The sequence below is a fragment of the Callospermophilus lateralis genome, chromosome 14 (genome assembly GCF_048772815.1).
Source record: "Callospermophilus lateralis isolate mCalLat2 chromosome 14, mCalLat2.hap1, whole genome shotgun sequence".
NCBI classification, from domain to species: Eukaryota; Metazoa; Chordata; class Mammalia; order Rodentia; family Sciuridae; genus Callospermophilus; species Callospermophilus lateralis.
Window position 1 is genome coordinate 28468117 of NC_135318.1, and position 18286 is coordinate 28486402.

The 18286-nt window shown below is 37.5% G+C and overlaps 2 protein-coding genes across 6 annotated transcripts in view; one reads left to right on the forward strand and one right to left on the reverse strand.

Moving 5' to 3' along the window:
* Heatr5b (HEAT repeat containing 5B) overlaps nt 1-6837 on the reverse strand; it is an 82882-nt gene extending 76045 nt beyond the window's left edge. For all 3 annotated transcript variants that reach the window (XM_076833296.2, XM_076833295.2, XM_076833297.2), the window contains exons 1-4: nt 6771-6837; nt 5786-5933; nt 2644-2855; nt 1441-1549 (exon numbers count right to left, since the gene is read on the reverse strand). In XM_076833296.2, coding sequence (XP_076689411.1) covers nt 1441-1549; nt 2644-2855; nt 5786-5911 — 447 coding nt within the window. In that variant the 5' untranslated portion in view covers nt 5912-5933; nt 6771-6837. The remainder of the gene's footprint in view (nt 1-1440; nt 1550-2643; nt 2856-5785; nt 5934-6770) is intronic.
* A 118-nt stretch (nt 6838-6955) lies between these two features.
* Gpatch11 (G-patch domain containing 11) lies at nt 6956-17264 on the forward strand. 3 transcript variants are annotated; one of them, XM_076833020.1, is made up of 10 exons: nt 6978-7061; nt 8347-8484; nt 10507-10578; nt 11154-11380; nt 13113-13154; nt 13815-13935; nt 14209-14299; nt 15088-15201; nt 16314-16395; nt 17017-17264. In XM_076833020.1, exons 3-10 carry the CDS (start codon nt 10520-10522, stop codon nt 17070-17072), a joined length of 792 nt encoding a protein of 263 aa, XP_076689135.1. In that variant the 5' UTR covers nt 6978-7061; nt 8347-8484; nt 10507-10519; the 3' UTR covers nt 17073-17264. The 3 variants fall into 3 exon arrangements, with proteins under 3 accessions (XP_076689134.1, XP_076689135.1, XP_076689136.1); XM_076833021.2 differs by lacking the exon at nt 6978-7061 and adding an exon at nt 7443-7514; XM_076833019.1 differs by lacking the exon at nt 8347-8484 and having other exon boundaries at nt 6956-7061.
* The last annotated feature ends 1022 nt before the right edge of the window (nt 17265-18286 follow it).

Genomic DNA, 18286 nt, shown 5'->3' on the forward strand with positions numbered 1-18286 from the left:
TAACTTCAACTAAATATTGTCTTGTAAAAAATTGTTACAAGCAAATATTCCAATTTTTCCATGATATATTAAAGTGCAATAAAACAAGAACATGAAGATAGATATCATATCTCAAGGGTCCAAGCCTTCAGAATACACAAGAGTCAATAAAAATAGTTAAGAAATAATTTAAACCATTCAAAAGAGGAAGAAGAAAACATTCAATCCATTTTTAAAAACCTGTCACAGAAATATGACAAACCCTCGTCTTCTTTTGACTAACTTAAACTCCTTCTATACTCGCATAATGCTTATTCTTATGTACCAATCATGGTATATCACAATACTGCTCATACACATCTCTTCCACTGGACTATAATATTCTTCAGGTCAGGGACCATGTCTTATTCTTTTTGTACGCCAAAAGCCTCACAAACAGTATGTCCTCAATTAGTGTTTAATAAATACACAAAAAGTTACCAGAAGAGAGATTATTCCAGAAGATTTTCATTTCCTGGACAAAGTAATTAGACTGAGAGATTCTTGGACTTAATCTAGTTTTAGTTAGCATGACGTTCACAAGGAATTCAGGAAAGTAACATCAAACTGACCTACCAAAACAAATATTTTTACTTGATATTAGTTGTCATGGGTTAAACTGTGCACCCTTCAAAAATAAGTTCAAGTCTGCTACAAATAAATAGGACTATTTGCAAACTGGATCTTTGTAGATGAAATTAAAAAAAAAGATGAGGTCACACTGGCTTAAAGACAGGTACTCTTGTAAAAAGAGAAGAATTTATATACAACAAAGGAGGCAGAGATTTCTGGAAGGAAGGATTTCAAGGAAGGCCAGGGATTTCTGGCTACCAGGAGAAGCTAAAAAGGAAAGAACAGATTCTTCCCTAGAGCCTTCAGAGGAAGCATGGCCCTGCTGACGCTTGATTTCAGATTTCTAGACTCCAGAACTGTGAGGTAAGAAATTTCTGTTATTTTAAGCCATGCAGTCTATTGTATTTTATTATAGCACTCATAGAAAATTAAGACATTAGGTATGGCACAAAAAATAAAATACCAATTCAAAAATAGGGCTAAATAAAAAAATAGGAGGCAAACCTATTATTTGACAAGAGAGCACTTTTTTCCTTCCCTCTGAACTTTAAGGTAACATAAATTAAAAGAAAGGACAGAGCTGGGATTGTGGCTGAGTGTACAGCATTTGCCTCACATGTGTGAAGCACAGGGTTCAATTCTCAGTACTGCATATAAATAAATGAATAAAATAAAGGTCCATTAATAACTAAAAAAAAATTTGAAAAAAAGGCTAAGTAATAATTTGAAATTACTTTCTTGCTAAGCAATATGAGTACCACAGAGACAGAAAAAAAAACCTAACATATTAACTGACATATAACTCTTGTCACAAGCAAAACATCAAATAACTTTCATGGTGAAACTTACCTCTGCACTTTTCAGAGATTTCAGAAGATTATTTACTGTTTCTGGAAATGCACTACCCAACATTCTCCCCATTTTTTCATAAAAGGCTCCAACACAAGCAACTGCAGCCCTGTGGGAATATTTTCACTGGTTATTGTTTAGGTTAACTATATAATTTGACTTAACCAGAACTACAAAATTATGTGTGCATTCGCTAAGTGGTGGAGAATTAAATCATCAAACTATTAACACAGTTTTAAACTCCAAAATAAATTAGAAAGCACTAGAATTCTCTAATCTCCTACAAAATCTTTTGAGAACTGTGTCATTCCAAACAACACAAAAACTAGTATCAATGCAGTTGAAAACAGATCTAAAAATCAGCTTCTAGGTTCACCATAATCTCTCCATGTCCTCCAAACCCTTGAATGTTGGTGTTCTAGAGTTGTATCCATATCCATCTTCTCTTATCAAAAGGTAGCTTTATCTATATTGAAGTGTTCAACCTACTCCCAAATCTCTATTCTCTGCTCACCAAAACTACATTCTCAACTCAGATCTATGATATGAGACCAGGATTTCAACTGCTTACTATAAAATGTTACTTGGTTATCACCACTTGTGCTATAAAACTGGCATGCCCCAAACTGAACTCATTATTTTCCCCTTCCTCCTCATCTTTTTTTTCAACTAGAAGTTCCCTTTACCTACAAAACGTGTTGGTAAACTACAACCAGTAGCCAAATCTGGCCACCAACCAGACTGCCACCTGTTTTTGTAAATAAGATTTTATGGAAAGATAGTCATATTCATACATGTACATACTATGACAGAAGGGAGCAGTTGTTACAGAGATGTATACTGCACATGCTGAAAATAATTACTATCTGGCCTTTTCCAGAAAACATGCTGACTTTGAGTCTATCACATCCACCTTTCCTCTTCCCATCTTAACCCCATTCCTCAAGTATAGTTCTTTGAGAAGCTTTCCTTGACAATGCTGTTCCCCACACTGTTACTACTCTTACTTGGGTGGCATTTTCCCTCCCATGGATGAATATGTGGAAGGAGAGCTCCTTCCCCAGATCTACTTAGCACTTTCATTGTCAGCAGCATGTCTATAAAGTTCCACCCACTGGGAGTCTCTATGGTGAACCATCTCTTACTAAGTTACCTTGAAATAAGACACAAAAGTTGAAGAGTCCCTGTCAAGTTAGTACTTACAATTTTGTTGGTAAGTAGGCTGCAGTGTCATCTTTATTTCTGATAATGTCATTACATTTATCAAGTGTTTGAAAAACTGTAAAAGTATCCCCAATGCTATAAAGGGCTGCAAGATTTTTAGCTAATAATTTCCTTGTAGGTGGTCCAGGTGAACTACTTATCAATCCAGTTAACTGTTCAACAAGTTTTTTCTGTTTTTCCTTTACATCAGTCTGTTATTAAAAAAAAAAATCCAAAAGAACATTATCATTTGTTCTTATACCGATCATTATTTTTAATTAAGATTCAAAATACTTAACACTTAAGGCACTCTAAAATCTGTATTAAACATAAATCATAAGTGAAAACTTTTAAGATAGGGAAAAGTTTAGTAAAAAATGATCCATTCTTTCTTATATTAAATCTTCTTCATTTCCCTTCAATGCCAACAAGTTAGCCTCCAATAAAAGTAACAGCCCTAATCCAAAAAGTTTCCAGGCCAATTTACTAAGAAATAAACCAACAAAGGATGCAAAATACTGGATATATGGACAATTGATGTCTTAGAATCCAAATAGTTATAGCTCAGTAAAGGAAACCAAAAAAACTCTGAAGACACCTAGGCAACAGAACATAAAACCCATACCTACTCATAATCAATACTTAGAATCAATTCACGTATTTAAAAAACTCAACTGTGCACTTACTGCATGCCATGCACTATCCTAGGCACTGGGGTGCAACAGTGGACAATACAAAGTCCCTGTCCTTGTGAAGTTCACATTTTACTGGGGAGGGACAGAGTTTATTGAGTAAACAAATGAATGGTATAAGTGCTATTTATATATATATATATATATATTAGTTAGAAAAGAAAACTCTGAAACCTGAAGGAGTGAGCTATGCTAGTTTCTGGGGAAGAACACTGCAGGCAGAGGGAACAAAAGTGCAAAGGCTTTGGGGGTGAAGCATGCTTAGTATACCTGAGGACAGCAAGAAGGCCAGTGTAGCTGGAGCAGAGTTAGAAAAAGTAGGAGGAAATGAAGTCAGCAGGGATCGTATTGTGTAGCATAACGTTCACCACTGTAAGAATGTTGTATCTTATTCCGAGTGAGGGTTGTAAGTAGAGGAGGGTCATAATCTAAATGTTTTCACAGGCTCACTCTGACTGGTGAACTGAGAATACTCTAATACAATATATGTATGGTAAGCAATTAAGAAGCTGCTGCAATAATCAGATAAGAGATAATTTAGGAGGTAGATGACGAGAAATAAATGAATTCTGGGTATATCTGTGGATAAAACCCATGAGATTTGCTGCTGAATATGATGTGAAGTTTGAGAAAAGAAAGAAAGAAAGAATAACTCTGAAGTATTTGGCCTAAGCAAGCAGAAAATAAAATGGTCATTTCCTGATGTGGAGAACACTGGGGAAAGGGCACATTTGGGAAGGTAAATAAAGAATCTGGCTCAGATATGTTAAATTTGAGATGCTTTTTAAACACAAATGAAGTACAGTAGGCAGTTGGTTATGTGGGAGTCCTTATAGAGACAGCAGTAGAAATTTTAAGATTAGATGCTATCATGGAAAAAGTAAGTAAACATAGGAGAAAAAAAGAATGCCAAGGACTGAAGAAAAGCCAACAAAAGAGAATTAGAAGCTTGTGAAGTAGGAGGGAACTAAAAGAAAATGGTGTTTTGGGAGGCCACTAGTAGGAAGAACTGAACACAAAGTATGCTAAGTAAAACAAGGTATTTTTTAATTTGAGTGGAAGGTTCACAGATATTCCTATTATTATATTTTGTAATTTAGATGTTTCATATATTCTTGAATATGTCAACTTGGCCACAAAATAAAAAATGTTTTACGTGTTTCAGGGTAGAGTATCACCTATATCAAAAGGTGAAGATGGATGAAATAAAATAGAATACAGACCATTGTTTTGGACAATGTGAGATCCATGATAGCTGTGAGAGGAAGAAAACAAATATCTAGTTGCGTGAAGTTTAAGAGAAAACAGAAATTTCTAGTTGAAGATGGCAAGTAAATCCATATATTAACCGCCTCTCTAGAAACTCCATTAAACTCAGACTAATGGGCAACCAAAAAAAAAAAAAAAGCTGCACAAATTCAAAAAAGCAAAGAAAACAGGAAAAGAATCAACACAAAATTTAGAAGCCAAGTCTTCCCAATAGGGAAAGTTGAGAAGAAATTTACACAGTTTATACACACAGAAATTTACACAATCTACACAGAGCACCCAAAGCCCTAGGTGCTTCTGAAGCAGTAGTCAAGATGCATTTGGAAATGGAGGGAATGGTTGAGTTTTTTTAAGAAACTATAAGATTTTATTTCTCTTTCCCATTCTAGAAAAAGACCAGAGGCTTATTCTCTGGAAAGAGCAAGGTATTGTATCTCTGGAGTAGAGGAGGCTAGGCACAGTTAAGGGCTGAGTTAACTGCACCAAAAATAGAGAAATTCAGTAAAAGTTTACATACCAAATGCTGAAGTCTTCAGTCTTCTTCCCTAGTTCCTACAGCCTAGATAACCACCCGTAAATTCCCAGTCATTAGAGTAAGTCTTCTGGGGGAATGACCAGCCTGGAGAAACCTGAGATACTAAGGACAGGAAGCAGACTAGCCTAAAATGAAATCCAGTTAACAAAATTCACCCTTACCAGAAGACTTTTCACAGCTCATTCTAAAATTTAAGCAGAAAATGGAAGGTCATCACCATCTGATAAAAGCACCTAATTTTAAACAAAGAAAATAAAACATACAAACAATAAACTTGAATCAAAGAGACTATGTAGTAGGAAGAGAAAACCAGAAAAAATAAAAGCCTATTATTAACTTCTCAGAGAGAAAAGTAAAGATACTGGGATTACCAATAGTGCTGAAACTTACTAGCAGTTGCTGATGATGACTTTAAAGTGATACTAATCACATAGCTATGTTTTTCTCCAATCACACTTAGCTGACTAGATAGAGAAATGAAGTTAGCGATGAGCTGAAGTTTGCCACAAAACAGAAAAAGGACAGACAAAAAATTCCCATTAGTGTTACATTCTTGAGTTCCCTAAGTGACCTACAACCTTTCCAAAATGATTTGCTTTATTAGCCCCTACATGTTAATCCAATTGGAAATAAAGCAATATCATACCTTGTTAGCAGCAACCAAGACTTTATCAAGAAATCGCAGCCATTCAAAGATAAAAACTGGTCTCTTTGCTTCAGTGATTTGAGCCAAAGCTTCTTCGTTTAGCAATAAACTGTGGGCTAACTCCATTACTGAAGTTTGTAATTCACACCTTCAATTAACAGATTAAAAATGCATGTAAGGATTTTTTTAATGTTAAAAATCAAGCTTAATGAATGGAACCACTGGAAAAGTATGGCTTTATTTCTTATTCCTGTTGGGGAAAAACATAACTTCTTTGACAGCACAACCAGAGAACCAACTTTGAAAGGACAAAGGTACGAACAAAATTAAAAAACGGTGCTTAGTGAGGAAGAATAAAAAAGGGGGGGGGGGGTGAAAGAAAAATTAAACATTGCAAAAAAGGCATTACTCCAGAAGAACCCACAGTTACTAGCCCATTCTATAAGAAAACGAAATCACCAGTATCAAGCACTGCGGCCAGCCTTACTACTCTACCAAGCCTTTTTTCCTGTCCACAGCTCATTGTACAGCGCCTTCACCCCTTCCCGCAGCACCTGTTCCAGCAAAAAGACCCCAAACAGCATGCTTCCCAAGCTTCCTACGAGAGTGGGGCGGGCGCGGGGACCTAGGTCCCCGCGGCCCGAGCGTCCGTGACAACACCGGCGGCCCGTGAATGCAGCCGGCAGAGGCCTCGTGCGCTTGGGGTCTGGGTTCACCCGGCTGCTTGGAGGAGCGCAGCGCTGCGCCGGGCCTGGGGAAAATGCAAGACGACGTGCCAGGCCTCCTCAAGCTGTCAACCCCGCTTCGCAGGGTTCCTGAGCTGTCAACCCCTCGAGGCGGTGGCTCGGAACCGAGCCCGGGCCAGAAGAGAAAACGTTCATTACGAACGGGAATTTCCTCTCCACTCCTCTGAAAACGTCTGGGGGCAAAGGGGTGTGTGTGCGTGTCAACGTGCATGCTTTGGCGGCGATGGGTACGGCCTCACCTCCAAGTCTGGCAGAGGCCGGATCAGCTGAGCTCCCGGGGCTGAAGCAGTCGCTAAGGGACCCGGATGCCCCGCCTCCCGCTCTCTGGCCGGCAGGAAGCGAGGGGAGAGCGCGTGCGCGAGACACTGTTCCTGCGCACTCGCCACTTCCTCCTAGCCCCTCCTACGGCGGGTTTCCAATTCAGTCGGCCTAGGAAACAGGTGGAGGCGGAGTCCCGCACGTTCCGCGCTAGCTGGTAGGCGCATGCGCAGCGCGGGCTCTCCTGGGACCGGGCAAAGTAGAGGTACCAGGTAAGTATCGGTGGAGGTCTGAGGGGATGGTAGAGGGCGATGCGCGCTAGCTAGGACTACCCATCTGAAGGTGAGCCAAGTTCCCACCCGCAGGTGGTCGCGGCTGTGGCACGCTTCGGCCGGGAGGAATGCAGGAGAGAAGGGACCAAGCATTCCTGAGGGTCGTGTGTAGAAACGAGGGATTTCTTGTTCTCCTTCTACACATCCCTATTTAGATCATCTCTCCCTTGGCTGTATAGTGGGATCCTCAGTTTGTATGAAACAGCACTCTTGCTGTCAACTATCCACCCTGTCTGGAAAAAAAAAAAAATTTTTTTAAACGAGAAACAAACCTGCGCTTACAGACTTCCCACTCAAAAAATGTTAACTCTATTCTTGCAGGTATTCAGGCGAAAACTGGCATAAATCTTAAATCGTTCTTTCCACACTACCTCCAATTCATCAACAAATCCTGTACGCTCTACATTCAAATATATCCAGAATTCGACCCCTTCCACTGTTATCACTCCAAGCGATGGTCCAAGCCACTGTCTTCTCTGCCAGGATTATGGCCTTGTGAAGTTTATGCTTATGTTTGATGAGAGTGAATAATGTATATTGTACAGATAGAAAGGAGACTTTTAAGGAATCCGCATCCTCTATTCAGCCCTGCCTTGCACTTTATAACCAAATGGGTTTGTTAAAAATAATCTGATTCTGGATAGGGGATGTAGCTCAGTGGTAGAGCGCTTGCCTAGCATGGGTTCAATCCCCAGCTCCTCCTCCTCCACCACCATCATCTAATCCTGTCTTCAGTAGCAAAAGCACTGAGACCTGAATTCTTTGTGGTTGTAAATAAGTCATTTAGCCATATTGAGCTTTAATTTCTCCAACTAGAAAATGGGAACTTTATTTCTACTTTATTGGGTAAATACTGATAATTATTTGTAAAAATACACATGAGGAACCTGAGGCTTAGACACAGAGGCTGAATTACCACAAATGCTATATATAATCATACACATGTTTAACTTAAAGTTTTAAAAATATATGCTATATGATTTACATGTGGAAAATAAATCTATAAAGATTCCCATACCAAGTACAATAGTAACTGTTCCTCTCATTGAACAAGGGGTACATTTTGGTTGGGGAAAAAGTGGGCTCCAAAGTGGCTGACTTATAAAGTTCTGTTTCCTTATGTGATGATGATTTGTATTATCTTTTGCAGTATAACAAATGATCCTGAAATTCAACAGCTTAAAAATAACTATAGTCATTTGTTGTATCTGTTTCTGTGGGTTAGAAATTTGTTAGCAGCTTAGCTTAGCTTGGACCTTCTTAAGAAGCAGCCCTCAAAGTTCCAACCCAATCTGAGTCATCTGAAGGCTTGACTGGAACCAAAGGATTCATTTCCAAAGTGGCTCACTAATCTGGCTCACAGGTTTGTGCTCTTGACAGGAAAACTTGGTTCCTCCAATGTGGACTACTCCATAGAGCTTCCTGAATGTCCTCATTATGTAACAGCTAACTTCCTTTAAATAAATCATCTAGCTAAAAGTTGTAGTGTCTACTACGACCAAAAAGTCATACTCCATCATTTCCACAAAATCTTATTGGTTACCCAGGTTAATCCCATTCACTGTGGGAGGAGATGTTGAAAGCCCAAGAGGCAAGAATCACAGGGGACCATCTTGGAAGATACCACATGGTTATAAGAGTGTTTGCCTCATAATACATTTGTTTTATGTAGTATTCTGTATTTATGTTTATTAAAACATTTTTAAAATATGTGTTGACCTTGGAAAAAAGTATTCTATTATTAGAAAATCACAAATATTAAAGACTTTTTTGTGCTTGTTGTAGCTAAAAATTTATTAAGAATTTATGATGTTTAGGACACAGGGGTAGGTAGTGAGGACATAAGGGACTTCTTGTGTTTCCCAGCCTAGTTGGAAAGATAAATGTTAAAAGTATTCAGAGCCAGGACAGTGATAGTTTTTCCATCCAGTGTAATTGCCCAGACTCTTGGTTGCAGTTGACATAACCCCAACTTAGGCAAACTTAAATAATACAGAAAGTTGTTAGTCCATGTAGCTGGGAAGGATGCCACGTTATAGCATCAGATAATGAGGACCTTAGGAACTAGAATTGGAGACTTATTGCTTTTAGGCTTATCTTTGCCCATTTTCTCTATCTGGCTTCATTCTGCAGACAGGTCCTCTTCATGTGGCCAAGAAGATGGCCATTCACAGTCTAGCTTCATATACTCCCAATTCAGAAAGCCCAATGAAAACAACTTAATTCTCTACAATGCATATATTCATATCATACAAGGAAAGAAATACTTATTTTCCCTGGTTGTTATCCCTCCTCTCTTTCTGGGACATAGGGTACTATAATCGGTCATCTTTGTGCACGAGGGAATGAGTATAGGGTGCTAACATTGCCACCTTCCTCTAGAACCACTTGGACAGCAGAGGAGTAGGTTATTAGCAAAAAGGATGATAGGAAAAAATAAGCATATGTTCCCTGCAACAAGTGACTACACTTTTGTATCTAGGAGCAGCATTGACATTGCTTGGGAACCCATTAGATATGTGGAATCTTAGGTACCAGTCCCCAAATCAGATTCTGCATTTTAAGAAGATCCTGGGGCAATTCATGCACACAAACAAACACATACACACAAAGTTTGAAGCACTTTAAGGGCTAGTAATTACATGATGTTAACTACTTTGGTTGGAAACTCTTCCCCAAAAATATTTCCATATAAACAAGGTATTAATGTATCTGGATGAGCAACTTTCCCTAAAATAGTACTTATAGAGAGTGGCCTGGAATGGTCAAGACAGGTTTTTATGAAGGAAGATAGCCTTGACCTAGGTGGAAAGAATGTCTGTGCCTATATGCAGTGAAAAGCCATGTGGCTTGAATGAAAAATCTTTAAGGAGGGTAATAAGTCAGTATATGAAGAATGACCCCATGCTTTGCTAATGTGATTGGTCTTCCACTGCTTGTATGGTCAAGTTTGTTGAAGGATTTGAAACAAGTAACCTGACCTGGCTTGCATTTAAAAGGGAAAAAGAAACAAACATTCTTTAGACTGTGTAGATGAGGCCAAAGGAAATAAAACCAATTAGGAAGCTATTATAAAATCATTCAGGTGAGGAAAAATTTGAACTAATGTGATCACAACTATAGAGAAAAAAAATGTCTACGAGAAATATTATGGAGGGAGATAGGGGTGACAATGTGGAAACATAGGGCATGTTGTGAGGTTTTAGGAGAAAGATGAGTTGTTTGGACTATTGAGTTAGAGAATGCCACAAATAAGGCTGTCCAAAAGGCATCGGATATGTAGCAGAGTTCTGGAGAAAGCTCACCCCTGAGGATACATAAAGGTGTATTCTCATTTGGTAAACCAAATATATATATATATATATATACTTTGTTTGATTTATAGATACTATCACCATATGAAGTTGAATATGGCAGAAGAAGAGGACTATATGTCTGATTCCTTCATTAATGTCCAGTAAGTAAATGTGCACATCGAATGCCATGAAACGTGTAGACCGTGAAGCAGTTCCACCATGCGACCAGCGCACTGGTTTCATTAAAGAGGTTCTTGGCATAAAAGTTAGCTAGTGAGATCGAAATAAACACACAGACTCAGTTACCTTTTTCTATGACCAGGTCCGAGACGGCTCCCCCTCTGGTTCTCACCTCGAACCACCCAGTAGGGCAGCAAGGATTACTTAGGGCTAGCAGGAGAGAGAGAGAGAGCATGGCAGGGAGTAGCCTTTTATTGGGGAACAAGAAATTCAGGGGAGAATTCCATCCAATGAAGGTTGAGGGGAGCAGCACTCCAAGGTCAGGGTCAGTGATTGGCCCCAGGGTCAGTGGTCCATACTTCCTTTAGTTTCCTACCATATGTAACCAGTCTTCATCATTTCTACTAAAATCGCTCTTCTTGGACATCACTGATTATGTTCTAATTGCCAGTGATAACAAAGATGATCATAGAGGCCATACTGAAATATTAACTAGTGTCAGGTGAGTAAATGGCAAAGTACATCATCTAAAATAATAATTTCCTTTATTGTTCAGAGAAGATGTCAGACCAGGATTGCCCATGCTGAGGCAAATCCGGGAAGCCCGTCGAAAAGAAGAAAAGCAACAAGAAGCTAATTTGAAAAATAGGCAGAAGAGTTTAAAGGAAGAAGAACAAGAAAGACGTGACATTGGGTTGAAGAATGCACTAGGCTCTGAAAACAAAGGGTTTGCTTTGCTCCAAAAAATGGGATATAAAAGTGGTCAGGCTCTTGGAAGGAGTGGTAAGTCACATTCAGAAATAGGTATTCCTACCCACCCAATTATGATGTATTTATGAGGAAAAGAGATAACACTTTAATTTTTATCCATCTACAAAAAAAAAATTAAAACAACTTTAGCTTCTTAGTCTCTTATGTGCTATCAGTCCCTATAAAGAACTTTTATCTTCTGTTTTCAATAATACACATGCCATCACAAGCTGCTTAACAGTGCAGTGCAACCATGAAGGCACTAACAGCTGGAGTGGAGGTGGCTTACAGCAGAGGCAGCAAAGAAGGGTGACCCGTGGTGGGTTGAGAAGTGCAATGGCCAAAGGACTATGAAAAGAATGGGAGAGGATGGCAAGTCTCTACCTGTGGCAGCTGAGTGCCCATTCAGTTGGAGAAGCTCTATTATCACTTTTTAGGAAGTGAAACTAATTATTAAGATGCAGAGGCTTTATATTTAGAGTAGCTTCCTTATGCTGTTTTTCTTTTCTTTCCTACTTTATTATTATTGCTTTGCAGTTGCAAGGCTTTGCTTTCTCTTAAGGCCATCATTGGTTTTGAACCATAATGTCAGCATTATTGTTTCTTAAAGTGGCATAAGAGGCTGTGAATTGCTGGTTGCAGTGGTGCACACCTGTAATCCCAGTGACTTGAGAGACTGAGGCAGGAGGATTGCATGTTTGAAGCCTGCCTTAGCAATTTAGCAATACCCTCAAAAACTTAGTGACAGCATGTCTCAAACTATAAACTAAAAATGGTTGGGAGTGTGGTTCTGTGGTAAAGCATCCCTGAGCTCAGTCCTCAGCAGCAAAGGTAGGGAGAAGACTGTGAGTCAACCTTATTAATCAAAGGCAAGGAAGGTAATTGATTGTATAGAGAGTATTGATTTCAGATTTCAGTGATGAAAATCACTGAAATGGAGTGGATACATTGTAAAGTGGTATACTATACTGGCTTGAAGTTTGAGTTAGAATTTCCAAAGTAGTTTGTGGGTTTTTTTTATGTTTTTTTTTCTTTTATTCATTTATTTTTTTAGTCATACATGACAGCAGAATGTATTTTGACATATAATATATACATGGAATGTACATACATCAATCATATTGTCTGTTCTATTCTGCTGCCCTTCCTATCCTCCCTTCTCCTCCACTCCTCTCCCATCCTTTCTCTCTATCCAATCTAATGTGACATACTTTTTTTTTCTTTTTCTCCTCACAACATCATACATGTATTCTGTATAACAATGAGATTCTCCTTCCATCTTCTGTGCAACTCCCCTTCTCCCTCTTTTTCCCTCCCACCTCTCTTCCCTATTTAGTGGTAGTCTTCTTCTCATGCTCTTCCTCCCTATCCCATTTTGAGTCACCCCCCCTTATATCAGAGAAGACATTCGGCATTTGTTGTTTAGGGATTAGCTAACTTCACTTAGCATAATCTGCTCTAATGCCATCCATTTGCCTGCAAATGCCATGATCTTGTTATTTTTTAGTGCTGAGTAATATTCCATTGTGTATAAATGCCACATTTTTTTAATCCATTCGTCTGTTGAAGGGTATCTAGGTTGGTTCCACATTCTAGCTATTGTGAATTGTACTGCTATAAACATTGATGTGGCTGTGTTCCTGTAGTATGCTGTTTTTAGGTCTTTTGGGTATAGTCCGAGAAGGGGAATAGCTGGGTCAAATGGTGGTTCCATTCCCAGCTTTCCAAAGAATAAAGTAGTTTGTGTTTTGTTCTCTTTTTTTAGGAGATGGTATTGTTGAACCAATTCCTCTCAATGTCAAAACAGGTATGTCATTATTTTTGAGCATATTTACCAGTAATAATAACTTATGCATAGATCAACCACAGATATTTGCTTAACACTGTCTTGTGATGGTATAGTTATAGTTCTTACTGCAGGAAACCCTTAGAAAAATGTTTGTTAGTTTTACACCTTTTAGAAGGTTTTGTTTTCTAGGTTTTGTAATTTTACTTAAAAATTAAGTAAAATTAAGGCTTAGTGAAACAGAAGTAAATTTTAGTGAGTAAAAATAAAATTTAAATCATGAAAATGTGGGGGAAATCATAACCCTTAAAACACAACAACACTTTTTTTTGATTGAAATGTCTTAAAAGTGTTCTGAGATGGATATATCCACAAAATGTTTTGCCTAATACTGTGATGAAACTCAGAAAGAAAAAAATATATGCATATATCTTATTTAGCATATTTACATGAAAGTATGACAGTTTATACTGTTACCCTAATTTTTAAAAATGTATATGGTATTACACTCTGAGAAGATGATAAAACATATAAACCCAGTGTTTTCTCCTGTCATTCCAGTGAAAAGAGGTGGGGTGATTATACTGAAATGAAAATTGTATTTAATTCGTAAATCTTAAATTGTCATGTTATGAAGTAAAGAATCAATAAGTTCCTCATCAGAACTTTATGTTTGTACAGGGAAAAGTGGCATTGGTCATGAAGCATTATTAAAACGGAAAGCAGAGGAAAAATTAGAAAGTTACAGAAGAAAGATTCACATGAAAAATCAAGCTGAAGAAAAAGCTGCAGAACAATTTAGGTAAAATTTTGCATTTGGGGGCTGGGGTTGTGGCTCAGTAGTGGAGCACTTGTCTAGCATGTGTGAGGTCCTGGATTTGATTCTCAGCACTGTGTATAAATACATAAAGGTCCATCAACAACTAAAAATGTATATATATTTTTTAAAAAACTTTGTATTTGAGCAGGTTTTGGTTTCAAATCCTCCTTATCCTGGTATGACTTCTGGAACTTGGGAATATAAAATTATATAAGAGAACAGAGACATTACTTTACAAATTTTTCTTTCAATTAGAATGCGACTTAAAAATAAGCAAGAAGAAATGAAGCTAGAAGGAGATCTGAGAAGAAGCCAGAGAGCCTGTCAACAATTGGATACCCAGAAGGTAAACTGTTACTTGCTTTCAGTTTTGTACAGTGTCTTGGCACCCCATATGATTTGCCACATTTTTACTTAAGAAAAAAGAGCTCCAAGCCTGTTTTATCTAGCTTTTTGCCCATTGAAGCTTTCATGCACTGTGCATTCTTGATCTGTGATAAAATAGTGGCTTGTTTACTGCAGGAACCCAAGTTATTTGGATTTTCCAAAAATGGATACAGAAACAATGCATTCTTTGTTGATTTGAATTTTGATTACTTAGAACTAGAATGTGTGGAAATTCTTTTCTCCATGTTTGATTAACCAAAATAGTCTATTTTTAGTCCATATTCAGTATCTTATATGTCTATAGTAAAATGAAGCTGGAATGCTATTTCATATTTGAATGATTTTTTAAAAAAATTCTTTGTTTTTATCTTAGTAGCCAAATATCATCAAAATAAAACTTCATTTAAAGTCTCAAAATTATTGGTAAAATTTCCAACATATCTAACTAGATTGCTGGTAGCAGTTCTTACTTTGCTGTTTCCATAGGACTTTATTTTTTAATGTATTTCCTGACACTTAAGATTTCCTATCTTATATGTATTATTTTATAGCTGTAGATTATCTTTCCTGCTAGACTGTCAGCAGCAACTTTGAGACCATATCCCCATAGTTCATGTTATAGTAATATACTCTTAAAACAGCACTCAGTAAATATTTATTGAAAGATCAAATTCATATTGACCTGAACATATTTGTGGTAATCTTATGCTTAGCTGTGTTTCATGAGAATAATTTTTGCATTTTCAGAATATTCAGGTTCCCAGAGAGGCATGGTACTGGTTGAGGCCTGAAGAGGAGACTGAAGAGGAAAAGGAAGAAAAAGAACAAGATGAAGATGAATATGAGAGTGATGATTTAACTGTATGTTGGTGCCATTTACCTGATAGCAGGGCTTCTCAGGCTCAGCACTGTTAACACTTCAGGCTGGGTAACTCTTTGTTGTGGGCAGCTGTCCTGTGCACTGGAAGATGTTTAGCAGGATCTCTGGCCTTTACATACCAATTTCACATCCCCTTATGACAATGAAAAACACCTCCAAGCATTGCTAAACATTCCCTGAGGGAAAAAATAATCCCTGTTTGATAACTATTGCTCTACAGGATTGTTTTATTAATCCCACATCAAAATTTCATATGGTTTTTCCATTTAGCTTCAATTTGCTCTCTCACCTCAGCTTCAGTTTGGATGAAGAATTTGCTACAAATGTAAATTCTTTTATACTTGTTTCCTATTAAGTTGTGGGAATGATTTAATGTGTCCCTCTTTCCCCCACCAGTAAACAAAACAAAACAGAAAATATAGTCAAAAAGAAGTAGAGAGTATTCAAAAAAGGAGAATACACATCACTGGTTAATTGTATGTAAGAATTTCATAGAGCCCAGCATGGTGGCACTCATCTGTAATCCCACCTTCTCAGGAGTCTGAGGCAGGAAGATCACAAGTTCAAGGCCAGCATGGGCAACTTATTGAGGTCCTGTTTCAAAATAAAAAAGGTTGGGGATGTAGCTCAGTGGTAGAGCACCCTGGAACGATCCCTAGTACTGAGGAAAAAAACAAGAATTTTGTAGAGAACATTCTGTAGAAAAGCCTCTGACTACTTTGCTGGAAGATTACTAATGAGAACTTTTATGACAAGAGCAGACAGTCCCACCTTCACCAATCTACTCAGGGATGGGGTAGATGCATTAAAACTAGGAGGGGACTTTACGGATGCCAACTATCATAGAGTCAGTCAAAAACTTTTCTAAATGCTAATCAGTGGTCTCTATTGTGTCTGACATAGTTGTGAAAAATCTCAGGTGGTTGGTATTCTGGGACATGTTCAAATATATTAAGTCTGCCCATGGCACCTCTAATAATTGTCCAAAAGTATAGCGGATGTTATAGCCTGGGGCGAATTGAGCATGATGTAAGACCTAGAAAAACAGGTTCTATTCAATATGAACTACTAATGTACTTGTGTCTATATCTAGGTACTGGAAAAATTACAAATATTGACTAATTATTTAAGAGAAGAACATTTGTATTGTATTTGGTGTGGAACAGCCTATGAAGGTAAAAAGATACTTTATACTTCTTAAAAATATTGACTATGAATGCTCTTTGATTTTAATAAAAGTCACCTTTCCCATAGACAGTGAAAATTTCTTATTCCATTCAAATAGAAAGATGAGGCCAGTGTTTTAAAGAAATAGTGACTATACAAATAATTGATTCCTTATTAGAATTTGTTTTACTTTTCAGTAACTGAATGTACAGGAGGGAATTTTTCAGTGTTTTGTTTCAAACACAATTAGAATAACTTAAGGATGATGAATTTTTTAAAGACTTATTCTTTAGCTACACATTTGAAAAATATTTAGATTAAATTTTTCAACAAATACATATTGTTAGGAAGAATATTGTTCCTAACCATAAAATTCAGATTGTTGAAATCCACCCCTTTTGTTTTTTTCATTATGTGGGGATAAACATGCCCAGTACTGGTTCAATCCCTAGAGCCAAGTGCTTCCCCGTGGGCCCAAGTTGATCTGGGTTATCGTTGTTTTTAACTTTTCTTTATTTTTTTAGCAGAGTAAATACCAAACAAAAGTCAAAAGTCATTGCTATATTGAAATTATTTCCTAGTGTCCTATAAAATTTGTATTAATTTATTATTCCTCACATAAATTACAGATAAAGAAGATCTGTCTTCAAATTGCCCGGGACCAACTTCTGCAGATCATGACTAAGATTATTCCCAATAAAGTGGAAACTGTTTATACCACTAAGGAAAAGGGGCCTTTATTTAATGTTTTATTCTTTTGTGCTTTAGAAATACTTTGTACTTTAGAATATAATTGTTCACTGACTTGAAAAAAATAATGTAATACTACTCAGAACACAAGTATCATAGACATGGACAATTACAATTTATGGCTATATTGTGAAGCTTGTGGCATTTAAGGACACTGACAGGTAATTTTCTTATTCCCTTCTTCACTTTTGAACAAACTGAGAAGTAAGATACAGGAGTCAGAGGGAGACCAAAATGTCAGCTTTATCAGCCATGAAACTGAAAGAGAGAACAAGGTTGGCTTTTTCTCTAATGAGGCCTCCTAATTTTACTCCTTGATTAGAGAGAACTACAGTTCTCTTCTTGGTAGGGGCAGAGCCCACTTTGTGTTCTTTGACCAATTGGTTCCAACTGACCAATATGCTCAGTTCTTTATCCAGTATCACCTGTCAGATAAGACACTTCTCTTGTGGGAAGGGATGAATGAAAGTTCAGAGACCTTGTTTCCTTATTTCTCTCTCCCAAGGAACAAGTTCTCTTCTCCAAACCAGGAGGAAAAGGAGGAGGTAAGACTGGCATCACAGGCAATCCTCCATTAGCACTACTAAAATCTGATAATTTTGGAGACAAAGTAGTTTTGTTGTTTCTGGTTCAAGTGAGTTTTCATGGCAAGGGATATGCATTGCAAGTGATCTGTTGCAAGTCATATCTAAAGAAACTTAAGAATTGGCAGGAACCTTAAATTTCATGTGTTCCTCCTACACTGAATTGGGAAACTCCTGGTCAGCATTTCCAGCAAATGGTAATCCAATCTCTACCTTTATTCTTCCAGCTATAGAGTACTCACTGCTTTAAAACCATTCCACTGAGCTGGGGATATGGCTCAAGTAGTAGTGCGTTTGCCTGGTATGCATGAGGCATTGGGTTCAATCCTCAGCACCACATAAAAATAAAATAAAGATATTGTGTCCACCTGAAGCTAAAAAATAAATATATTTTTTTAAAAAAACATTGCTTGATAGGCTATGAATTATTTTTATGTTAATTTTCTCTCCTAAATTAGAATCTGTCTCCCTATAAATTTAATATATATAAGGACATACTATATAGCATAGGTCTAAAGAGTCCCACTGAGGGTCAGGCATCAAAATCATAAACATTTTTAAAAGT